This window comes from Mobula hypostoma, chromosome 2 (assembly GCF_963921235.1).
Source record: "Mobula hypostoma chromosome 2, sMobHyp1.1, whole genome shotgun sequence".
Taxonomy (NCBI): Eukaryota; Metazoa; Chordata; class Chondrichthyes; order Myliobatiformes; family Myliobatidae; genus Mobula; species Mobula hypostoma.
Genome location: NC_086098.1, coordinates 248,805,764 through 248,817,951, shown reverse-complemented (window position 1 = coordinate 248,817,951; position 12,188 = coordinate 248,805,764). Strand labels below are relative to the sequence as shown.

At 42.7% G+C, this 12,188-nt stretch overlaps 1 protein-coding gene across 1 annotated transcript in view; it reads left to right on the top strand.

Moving 5' to 3' along the window:
* LOC134343085 (ras GTPase-activating-like protein IQGAP1) overlaps window positions 1-12,188 on the top strand; it is a 230,576-nt gene that overhangs the window by 64,517 nt on the left and 153,871 nt on the right. Inside the window, exons 9-10 of the mRNA XM_063041967.1 lie at window positions 3,270-3,357; window positions 5,705-5,868. Of these exons, the coding sequence (XP_062898037.1) occupies window positions 3,270-3,357; window positions 5,705-5,868 (252 nt within the window). The remainder of the gene's footprint in view (window positions 1-3,269; window positions 3,358-5,704; window positions 5,869-12,188) is intronic.

Here is a 12,188-nt window from a genome sequence, read left to right as displayed (position 1 = left end):
TCTCCTTTGCTTTAACTTTGGCTTTGACTTCTCTTGTTAGCCACGGTTGCATCCTTTTTCCATTCCATAGAAACCATAGAAAAACTATAGCACAGAAACAGGCCTTTTGGCCCTTCTTGACTGTGCCAAACCATTTTCTGCTTAGTCCCACTGACCTGCACACGGACCATATCCCTCCATACACCTCCCATCCATGCATCTGTCCAATTTATTCTTAAATGTTAAAAAAGAACCCGCATTTACCACCTCGTCTGACAGCTCATTCCATACTCTCACCACTCTCTGTGTGAAGAAGCCCCCTCTAATGTTCCCTTTAAGCTTTTCTCCCCTCACCCTTAACCCATGTCCTCTGGTTTTTTTTCTCCCTTTGCCTCAGTGGAAAAAGCCTGCTTGCATTCACTCTATCTATACCCATCATAATTTTATATACCTCTATCAAATCTCCTCTTATTCTTCTACGCTCCAGGGAATAAAGTCCTAACCTATTCAACCTTTCTCTGTAACTGAGTTTCTCAAGTCCCGGCAACATCCTTGTAAACCTTCTCTGCACTCTTTCAACCTTAATTTATATCCTTCCTGTAATTTGGTGACCAAAACTGAACACAATACTCCAGATTTGGCCTCACCAATGCCTTATACAACCTCATCATAACATTCCAGCTCTTATACTCAATACTTTGATTAATAAAGGCCAATGTACCAAAAGCTCTCTTTACGACCCTATCTACCTGTGACGCCACTTTTAGGGAATTTTGCATCTGTATTCCCAGACCCCTCTGTTCCACTGCACTCCTCAGTGCCTTACCATTAACCCTGTATGTTCTACCTTGGTTTGTCCTTCCAACGTGCAATACCTCACACTTATCTGTATTAAACTCCATCTGCCATTTTTCAGCCTATTTTCCAGCTGGTCCAAGTCCCTCTGCAGGCTCTGAAAACCTTCCTCACTGTCTACTACACCTCCAATCTTTGTATCATCAGCAAATTTGCTGATCCAATTTACCACATTATCATCTAGATCATTGATACAGATGACAAATAACAATGGACCCAGCACTGATCCCTGTGGCACGCCACTAGTCACAGGCCTCCACTCGGAGAAGCAATTCACTACTACCACTCTTTGGCTTCTACCATTGAGCCAATGTCTAATCCAATTTACCACCTCTCCATGTATACCTAGCGACTGAATTTTCCTAACTAACCTCCTATGCGGGACCTTGTCAAAGGCCTTACTGACGTCCATGTGGACAATATCCACTGCCTTCCCTTCATCCATTTTCCTGGTAACCTCGTCGAAAAACTCCAATAGATTGGTCAAACATGAACTACCACGCACAAAGCCATGTTGACTCTCCCTAATAAGTCCCTGTCTATCCAAATGCTTGTAGATTCTGTCTCTTAGTACTCCCTCCAATAACTTACCTACTACCAATGTTAAACTTACCGGCCTATAATTTCCCGGGTTACTTTTCGATCCTTTTTTAAACAACGGAACAACATGAGCCACTCTCCAATCCTCCGGCACCTCACCTGTAGACAGCGACATTTTAAATATTTCTGCCAGGGCCCCTGCAATTTCAACACTAGTCTCCTTCAAGGTCCGAGGGAACACCCTGTCAGGACCCAGGGATTTATCCACTTTAATTTTCCTCAGACAGCAAGCACCTCCTCCTTTTCAATCTGTACATTTTCCATGATCTTGCAACTTGTTTCCCTTAACTCCATAGATTTCACGCCAGTTTCCTTAGTAAATACAGATGCAAAAAACCTATTTAAGATCTGCCCCATTTCCTTTGATTCCGCACATTCGAAAATTTCTTCTTTTTTGGAATATACCTGTCTTGCACCTTCCTCACTTCTCGCATGAACTCCAGCCACTGCTGCTGTGCCGTCCTTCCCGCCAGTGTCCCTTCCCAGTCAACTTTGGCCAGTTCCTCTCTCATGCCGCTATAATTTCCTTTACTCCACTGAAATACCGACACATCAAATTTCGGCTTCTCTTTTTCAAATTTCACAGTGAACTCAATCATGTTATGATCACTGTCTCCTAAGAGTTCCTTCACCTCAATCTCTCTAATCACCTCTGATTCATTACACAATACCCAATCCAGTATAGCCGATCCCCTAGTGGGCTCAACAACAAGCTGTTCTAAAAAGCCATCTTGCAGACATTCTATAAAATCTCTCTCTTGAGATCCAGTGCCGACCTGATTTTCCCAATCCACTCGCATGTTTAAATCCCCCACGATTATCATAACACTGCCCTTCTGACAAGCCTTTTCTACTTCCTGCTGTAATTTGTAGTCCACATCACTGCAGCTGTTTGGAGGCCTATAAATAACTGCCATCAGGGTCCTTTTACCCCTGCAATTTCGTAGCTCAACCCATAAAGATTCTGCACCTTCTGATTCTATATCACCTCTTTCTAATGATTTAAAATCATTTCTGACCAATAAAGCCACGCCTCCCCCTCTGCCTACCTTCCTATCCTTCCGATACACCGTGTATCCTTGGACGTTCAACTCCCAGAGACATGCATCCTTTAACCAGGTCTCAGTGATGGCCACAATATCATACCTGCCGATCTGTAGCTGTACAGCAAGATCATCCACTTTATTCCTTATGCTGCGTGCATTTAAGTACAACACCTTAAGACCAGTATTTGATACTTTTTGCTTTGATTTCACTGCAACTCATCCCAATGGCTACAAATTTGCCCCATCACCTGCCTGTCTTTCCTGACATCTTTACTGCTCACTATCTTAGATTTATTTCTGTTTTCCCCTTCCTCCGCTCTATCATTCCGGTTTTCATCCCCCTGCCAAATTAGATTAAACCCTCCCTAACAGCTCTATTAAACCTTTCCCTCGTAATACATACAAAATGCTGGAGGAACTCAGTGGGGCAGGCAGCATCTACGGAAAGGGATAAATGGGTGACATTTTGGGTCAAGATCCTTCATCAATATGGGTTGTGTTTATTCCTCTTCACAGATGCTGCCTGACCTGCTGAGCTCCTCCAGCATGTTTTGTGTGTGTGTGTGTGTGTTGCTCAAGATTTCCAGCATCTGCTGCATCTCTGTCTAGATGTGTGATATGCCTGTCATTGTTTCTCCCCTTTCTACTCTACCCGTTCAATTCCTTTGGTCCCCCAGTAGGTGGGCTTTGGATACATTCATTCATTTTGTTCAAATTGGCGATGAAACCTGGACCCGGTGGGGTTGGTGCATGCACTCTTACTGACTCTCCTCTTTGTTCATTCTTCAGTATAAACCAGAGCTCTCCGAAGGGAAGGATGTGTATGAGGAGCTGTTGACTCAAGCTGAGATTCAAGGCAACATTAACAAAGTCAATGGTAAGGATGGTGTTTCTCTCACTTGGCGTTGGGGCAGATATGAGGGAGAGAAATGTCCTTGTGCAGAAAGTGGTGATGATCCAGGACACTACCTGCAAAACTCGTGGGGTATCAAAGGCGAGTTGTAAAGGCATCAGGGAGAAATGTTTAAAAATGCAAACAAGAGGAATTCTGCAGATGCTGGAAATTCAAGCAACACACATCAAAGTTGCTGGTGAACGCAGCAGGCCAGGCAGCATCTCTAGGAAGAGGTACAGTCGACATTTTGGGCCGAGACTCTTTGTCAGGACTAACTGAAAGAAGAGCTGTGTTGTAGGGAGAAATGTTTAATGGGATTATCAGAGGGCCAAATAGACTATTTTACAGAAAGCAGAATTGATCTCCTGTGATATCATAGTTGCACAATATGTATTGACTTGTAGACATGATCCATTTGAAATAACAAGTAGTAATTTGAGACAAAAATAAGGTGGGTTTCACCAATCTGTTGGCTTTACTGGCGAGTAAAATCTAACTGCAAGACTGTATTTGACCCAATTACCCAACGAGTCGATTTAGTTAAGCTTGCCTTTTGCATGGTCAGTGGACCACAATTACTAAAGTTGCAGACCAAGGAAATGGAAGAAAACTGCACAGTGTGAAGTTTCACACAGAGTCTAGCAAACTAGCCATTGAAGATCTTAGCAGGTCGGAGTGACCTGGGTGCAGGTGTTGGCTGAGCCAGTAACTGAGTTTAAGGTTCCTACTTTCTCAAGTGGCAAGTTCATAAATCTGTGTTGCAGACTGGGCTTTTTTGGGAGCTGCTGCTCCCTTCAAATGTGGCACTGCAGAGTGCATACATCATCTCCAGGAATATCATGATTGAGATTCGTATGAACCCTGGAATTTGCTGAAGGAGGTCTTAACCATTCCCATCTTCTTGTGCTGCAGAAAATTAACTTGATGGAGTTTAAACAGCCAATACTGCCATGCCAATACCAGCTCAAAACTAGTTACTGGTTGTTATCTTGTTTGTACTAGATGGCTGTGTGCAATTGTCTTGAATGCATCCTATGCCAAAATCAAGTTCAAGTTTAATTGTCATTTAACCATACACTAATGTACAGTATACAGATAAACAAAACATTTTTTTGCAGCCTTGGTGCAAAACACAGTACAAACATTCACCCATGGCACATGTAGTTATGATAGCACATACAAAAACAAAACGTTACTGTCACAGGTCTGTGAGTGGCATGGCCTAAATATTAATGGGATGGGATGTTGTCCTGGAGCCACATTCCTGCAAGAACAAAGATACAGCAGATCCTCATCTTGCAGTAGGTCAGCTGCAGATGAAGACAAATTAGCTTGTCTCGTGTTGGACCAGCCGCAGATGAAAGCATTCCAGCTTGTGTTCCTGGCAGCGGACACTGGAGAATAGTAGCTACTATTAATTGTGTATGCAGCTCTTTGGAATATCCCTGTTAGTAAAATGTACTGTAGGAGACAGAAGGCACTGCAGATACAGGAAAATGGAAAAAATAGAAAAAAATGGTTTGTGTTGAGACCTTACCTCATTCCCTGATTGCAGGGTCTCAATCTGAAATGTTGACCATCCCGCCATCCCTACTACTGCTGCTTGACAGGGTGACACAGTGGCGTAGCAGTTAGCACAATTGCTTCACAATGTCGACGAACACCAGTCAGGGTTTGAGTCCCACTGCTGTCTGTAAGGAGTTTGCACTTTCTGCCCGTGACTGCATGGTTTCCTCCGGGTGCTCCAGTCTCCCCCCATGTACCACAGACATATGGGTTCGGGATAGTGAGTTTTGGACATACTGTATTGTGCCTGAAGTGTGGCGGCAGTTGCAAGCCATCCCAGCATGTTGTCAGGCTGGGTTGGTTGTTGACATAAAATGATGCATTTCCCTGTATGTTTTGATGTACATATGACAAATAAATAAAGCTAATCTTCAACCTGCTGTACAATTGCAAGACTGACTTTGTTCTGTATATTTTAGTACACAGAACAAAATAATTTGCGCTGAAAGAAATGATTTCTATCCGTCGTCTTAGTACCTATTAACCTCCAGAGCAGTGATATTCTTCCTTCCAGTTGTATTGACTTGGTGTTCTATTTCATTATGGATTTTTAGTTGTCAAGGCTGCATTTGATTAAATTTTGTACCTTACGGGAATCTGGGGAATATAAAGATCGGTGGAAGTGGAGTTGAAATAAGGGATGTGGTGTGGGCTTAATGAATAGCAGAGCAGGCTCCAGGGGCTATGCTTACTCCTATTTATGTTTTGTGTTACACCACTAACCTGCCCTGTGCTCTGTAATGTGTGACTTTTCTCTCCTCAGTGCAAGCTGCCTTGGAGTATGTGGATGAGGCACTGGAGAGGAGAGATGCACAGGCTCTGTACTTGGCTCTGCAGAGTCCAGTTTTGAGTCTGCACGAGGTTCATCGGGAGAATATGGATTGGTACACGGATCAGCTAATCATCGACCGTGAGCAGAAAGCATTGGTATTAAATGTTGCTTTTTATTTGTATATGTGCTTGTTCCTTTTTTTTGTTCTTGAATAGTGAAACTGAATGCTTTCTGCAATCCCTAACCTTAACCAGGCCTGATACAGAATTCAGATAAAGTTTATTTGTGTTTACTCTTCGTGTTAGACAATCACATTTGGGGTATTGAAAGGGACATATCAGTCTGCTGACAGAATCCTCCCTCATTTTTAGACTCAGTGCCACTTTCTCTACGATGTGCATGTATACAAGATAGTTTACTTGGTTCAAACTCTCTGGCCCTGATAGATCAAAAATGATCCCCTTGACCATGTCCATTGCGGATGGGTGTGCTTGGTTTGTTATTGTCAAGTGTACCAAACTTTCATGTGCCATTCAGACAGATTATTCCACACATGTACATCAAGGTAGTGCAAAAGAGTGAGAAAGCAGTGCAGAATATAGTGTTCATTAAACACATCGATAAGGAAAGCTGAACGCAAACAATCTGCAACTCGTTTTCTTAACATTACTTACTTTTTGTACTTGTTTGTTTTGTATTTATTTAGTTCATCTTATTTTGCACATTGGTCAGTTTTATGTGTAGCTTTTCATTGATTTGAGTGTATTTCTTTGTTTCAATGCAAATTCCTGCAAGAAAATGAATCTCTGGTTAGTATATGGTGACATGTATGTACTTTGATAATAAATTTACTTTGAACTTTACAGTGGCAGAGAAAGTGTAGTGCAGGTAGACAAATAAAACTCAAGGGTCATGATGAGTATGATTGGGGGATCGAGTTCATTTCAGCATAGAGAGGTCCATTCAAGATACTTATAATAGTGGGATCGAGCTGTCCTTGAAGTTTTTTCTTGTCTTCTGCCTGACAGGAGGGAGAATGGCCGTGGTGGGGGGGTTCCTTGATTACATTGGCCGCTCTCCTGAGGGAGTGGGAAGTTATCACACCGGAGGAGCATTGTATTATTTCTTAATGCATGCATTACTAAATGACAATAAAAAAGGACTGCGTGTCCTCATAATCTAATCGAATTCTTGATCCGAGGTATTTGAAGTCAAAGACTTTCTTAATGGTATCATTCTTTAGATTAGATTATGAGGACACGCAGTCCTCTTTTATTGTCATTTAGTAATGCATGCATTAAGAAATGATACAGTGTTCCTCTGGTATGATATCACAGAAACACAAGACAAACCAAGACTGAAAAACTGACAAAAACCACTTAATTATAACATATAGTTACAACAGTGCAAAGTAATACCGTAACTTGATAAAGACCAGACCATGAGCACGGTAAAAAAGAAAGTCTCAAAGTCTCTTGAAAGTCCCATCATCTCACGCAGACGGTAGAAGGAGGAAAAACTCTCCCTGCCGTGAACCTCCAGCGCTGCAAACTTGCCGATGCAGCACCCTGGAAGCACCCAACCACAGCCGACTCTTGAGTCCGTCCGAAAACTTCGAGCCTCCGACCAGCCCTCCGACACTGAGCATCGAGCACCATCTCTGCCGAGCACTTTGACCCCAGCTCAGCCGCCAAGCAATAGGCAAAGCGGAGGATTTGGGGCCTTCCCCTCTGGAGATTCTCGATCGCACAGTAGCAGCGGCAGCGAAGCAGGCATTTCAGAAGGTTTTCCAGATGTTCCTCCATGCTTCTCATGTCTGTCTCCATCAAATCAGGATTGTGCACGGTACTTCCTTAACAAATACCAATATCATTCCAGAGCAGCCGCGTGCACTGCGTTGCACCGCCATCTTCTCCTCCCCTCCTTTACGGTCTTGAGAGTACCTTCGTTGCAGTTAAACGCCATGTACTCTGTCTTTTTAGCATTTAGGTGAAGTCCAACTTTATTCTTTCTTTTTCAATCTTTTTATTAAGTTTCAAAATTAATAATAGTTATGATACATAGAGATGGGGTTTACAATAATAACAGTTAACATGAACGAGCACAGATTCCATGTAACAAATATAGTTTAGCCTCCCAATCTCAAGTAATTGACCATGAAAAAGATATTTTATAAAGAGAAAAAAAAAAGTCCAACTTTATTGCACTCAATTTCCACTTTTGTCAGTAGCTGCTGTGCTTCCTCCATCTGGTCAGAGAGCAGGACTATGTCATTTACAAAATCGAGATCTGTGAGTGTAACTGGTCTGACTCTTTTGGTTCGTCCTGGTTTTATGGTAAAGCCAAGCTTGTCATGATCTTTGGTAGCTTGACGTAGAGCGTAATCAAGGACGATTATAAAGATGTAGGGTGCCAGAGTGTCTCCTTGCAGCACACCAGCTAGGGCTCGAACACTGCTGTTTCTCCATCTGGTGATACAACTTTTGCCATGGTTTTGGTATAGCTGGACTCTATTGCTCTCAGTAGACGGTCTGGCACTCTGTAAGCTTTCAGGATCATCAGCATTTTACTTCGGTGAATGGAGTCAAAAGCTTTGCGAAAATCGATGAAAGTAAGCATGGCTGGTAGGCTGTTCTTGACTTCCTCGATGATTCTACGGAGAGCAAGTATTTGCATTACTGTTATGCGCTTCTGCCAAAAACCATTCTGATTGAATCTTAGCTTAGGGTCAATGGCAGTGCGAATCCTGTTCAAGATCATCGGATTGGAGGGAGATTGAAAATTTGACTGAGTGGTGCCATAACAACAACTCAATATCAGCAGACCCAGAAGCTGGTTTCCTCCTTCTGGAGTCAATAATCAGAGATTCATGAGCCAGTCCTCATCGGGGTAGAGAGCAACTTTAAATTCCTTGGTGATATCATTTCAGAGGACCTGGGTCCAGCATATCAGTGTAATTATGAAGAAAACATGGCAGCACTTCTGCTTCCTTAGCACTTTGTGAAGACTTGGCATGACATCTAAAACTTTGACTTTTCATCTCATGTTCTTGATATTTGTTGCTTATTTATTATTATTATTTCTTTCTTTATGTATTTGCAGTTTGTAGTCTTTTGCACACTGGTTGAATGCCCAGTTGGTATAGTCTTTCATTGATTCCACTATGCTTATTACTCTATTATGGATTTACTGAGTATGCCTGCAAGAAAATTAATCCCAGGGTTATATATGGTGACATATACACCCTTTGATAGTACATTTACTTTGAACTCATTTGCCTGTCAATATAGGCTCTCTCTATCTGCTCCATCTATTGTCAAAGCATTAATAATGGTAAATATTTTAACAATATTCCTCTGGTGCATGTTAAGATTTGAATTCTGGATAGTGGAAAAGGCTATCTCTCATAGTAAGGATATCGAAAACAAGAGGTAAAAGATAAGAGGAAGGGGACTTGAGAGGAAATCTTTATTTTAAGTTTAGATGGATATAAAGGTCAGTTTGACCTGGTGGATCCAGGGGTCCATCTCTGTACTGTACAATCATGTAACTCTATTTGTCAAACTGAAATGTTGATTTACACTTATTTCTGCTTTAGCCTGTTTTCTTTTATGAAAGAGAAACTATTTCTGCCGGAGACATGTTTAAGCTAAATGCCTAAAAATCAGCTCCTTTCTTCAATGGACACCATATTTCTTGTGGGTAGGACCACTCAATGATAAAGGAGGGACAGGATATGGGTGAGGTCCTAAGTGAGTACTTTGCATCAATATTTACCAAGGAGAGGATAAGGAGATCAGTGTAGAGTGTGCTAACTTGCAAGGACATTTTGAGATAGTGGAGGAAGTACTGTTAGATAGATGGATGTACTTTATTGATCCCAAAGGAAATTAGTCTCACAGTAGCACTCAACTGCACAGATATTGATATTAGAAGAGAAGCAGAAAGAATAAAAAAGTAAGTTGCCATAGTCTAACAGGAGGGGGTCATCACTTCCCCGACTGTAGGTTGACTCATTACAGAACCTAATGGCTGAGGGTAAGAATGACCTCATAGCGTTCTTTGGAGCAGTGCTGTTGTCTTAGTCTATTACTAAAAGTGCTCCTCTGTTCAGCCAAGGTGACATGCAGAGAGTGAGAAACAATGTCCAGAATTGCCAGGATTTTCTGTAGGGTCCTTTAGAAACATAGAAAATCTACAGCACATTACAGGCCCTTCGGCCAACAATGTTGTGCCAACCATGTAACCTACTCTAGAGACTGCCTAGAATTTCCCTACAGCATGGCCCTCGTTTTCTAAGCTCCATGTACCTATCTTAAGAGACTCTTAAAAGACCCTATTGTATCCACCTCTACCACCTTCGATGGCAGTGCATTCCACGCACCCACTACTCTGTGGAAAAACCTACCTCTGACATCCCCCTTGTACCTACTTCCAAACACATTAAAACTATGCCCCCTCATGTTAGCCATTTCAGTCCTGTGAAAAAACCTCTAGCTATCCACTTGATCAATGCCTCTCATCATTTTATGCAGCTCTATCAGGTCACCTCTCATCCTCCATCGCTCCAAGGAGAAAAGGCCAAGTTCGCTCAACCAAGTCCTTTGTTTTACCACAGCCTCCATTTTGACTCCTATGACAGAGCCAGCCTTTCTAAGAAATTTTTTGAGCCTGTTGGCATCATCCATATTGATGCCATTACCACAGCACAGAAGACTGTATTGGTGACAACAAGCTGGTAGAACCTGCATTCTCCAAAGGACCTCAGTCTCTTCAGGAAATAGAGGTGACTCTGGCCCTTCTTGTACACAGCCTTTGTGTTGATGCTCCACTCAAGTCTGTCATCCAGGTGCTCCCCCAGGGACTTGTGGGTCCTCACCACATCCACATCCTCACCATTACTGGTAACAGGGAGCAATGAAGGCTTAGTCTTCCTAAAGTCCATCACCTTCTCCTTTGTCTGACTGATGTTGAGCTGTAGATGATTCAGCTTGCACCATTTGACAAAGTCCTCCACCAGGGCTCTTGTACAGGTTTCCCCCGCCATCCGAAGGTCGAGCGTTCCTATGAAATGGTTCGTAAGCCGGAATGTTGTAAAGTGAAGAAGCAATTACCATTTATTTATATGGGAAAATTTTGTGAGCGTTCGCAGACCCGAAAATAACCTACCAAATCATGCCAAATAACACATAAAACCTAAAATAACAGTAACATATAGTAAAAGCAGGAATGATATGATAAATACACAGCCTATATAAAGTAGAAATACTTTTCCACAATCATTGCCGGTACTGTTCTCCATAGCGAAAATCTCACGCAAGCGCTGTTGGCAAAAACACTCTCTCCAGTAACCTTTAAGCTATGAAGCTGCCAAATCATACCAAATAACATGTAAAAATACACAGCCTATATAAAGTAGAAATAATGTATGTACAGTGTAGTATCACTTACGGGAATCGGGAAGACAGCTTGCTGAACACACTGATGCTGGTATGTTAGGTTGAGTCGTTGGAGTTTGGGTGGTGCAGTGGCCCCCACTTTCCGGGCCGCCGACCAATACCGATCTGCGAAGAATGCAGTGGTACAGCGGTAGCCGGGAGGCACACAGCACATCTTTAAGAAAGAAAAAAGCTGAAATAAACATGCTAATTAATTAGGTGCCACCCGGCACGTAATTGTCAGCCCAGATCAGAGGCGACGCCATATTAATTAGCTTGTTTATTTCGGCTTTTTTCTTAAAGATGTGCTGTGTGCCTCCTGGCTACCGCTGCATTCTCCGCGAATCAGTATCTGTCTGCGGCCTGGGGGTTGGGGTGGTGGGACACTGAGGTGTCATCTCATCGTTGTCTGTTTCCATTAGGGCAGGCAGGTCATCATCTTCTATGCCTGCCTGCCTCGATGTCGAAGTTCGAGGTTCGTCGTCTGCCGTGGCTGATGTGGAAGGTTTGCTTGATTGCCGAGCCTCGCGCATTTTTCTATCATACAGTTCTTTGTAAGGACTCAAACCATCTTGCCAAATACTGTATGCCCTAAACCGATGTACGTACTCTTTCAAAATTAAAATCGTACTTTATCATTGCCACGAAAATCTCACGCAGTTACTTTCGGTCCGTTTGCTACTGCATTCGGTTTCCATTGTTATATTTCCTCTTCCAATTGCATCAGCTCTTCATCTATTAGTTCTTGGTCATGGGATGCCAAAACCTCTGCAACATCATCTTCGTCAACTTCCACAGCCAAACTCACTTTGTCCTTACTTCGTTCACCACGATTGAAACGCTTAATTATGTCTAGTTTTACGCTAAGTGTAACATCCTTACGAGCTATTTCAGGCTTTTCCGATACCTTAGAACTCATCTTGCTAACGGCTGCTCACAGGCAGGTGTTTAAGTAATACTGGCTGGAATGCCGTTCTGAATCCGGGGGAAAGTGGCTGCTCGGGGCGCGCGCTGTTTTTTTCGCGCACTGCCTTTCT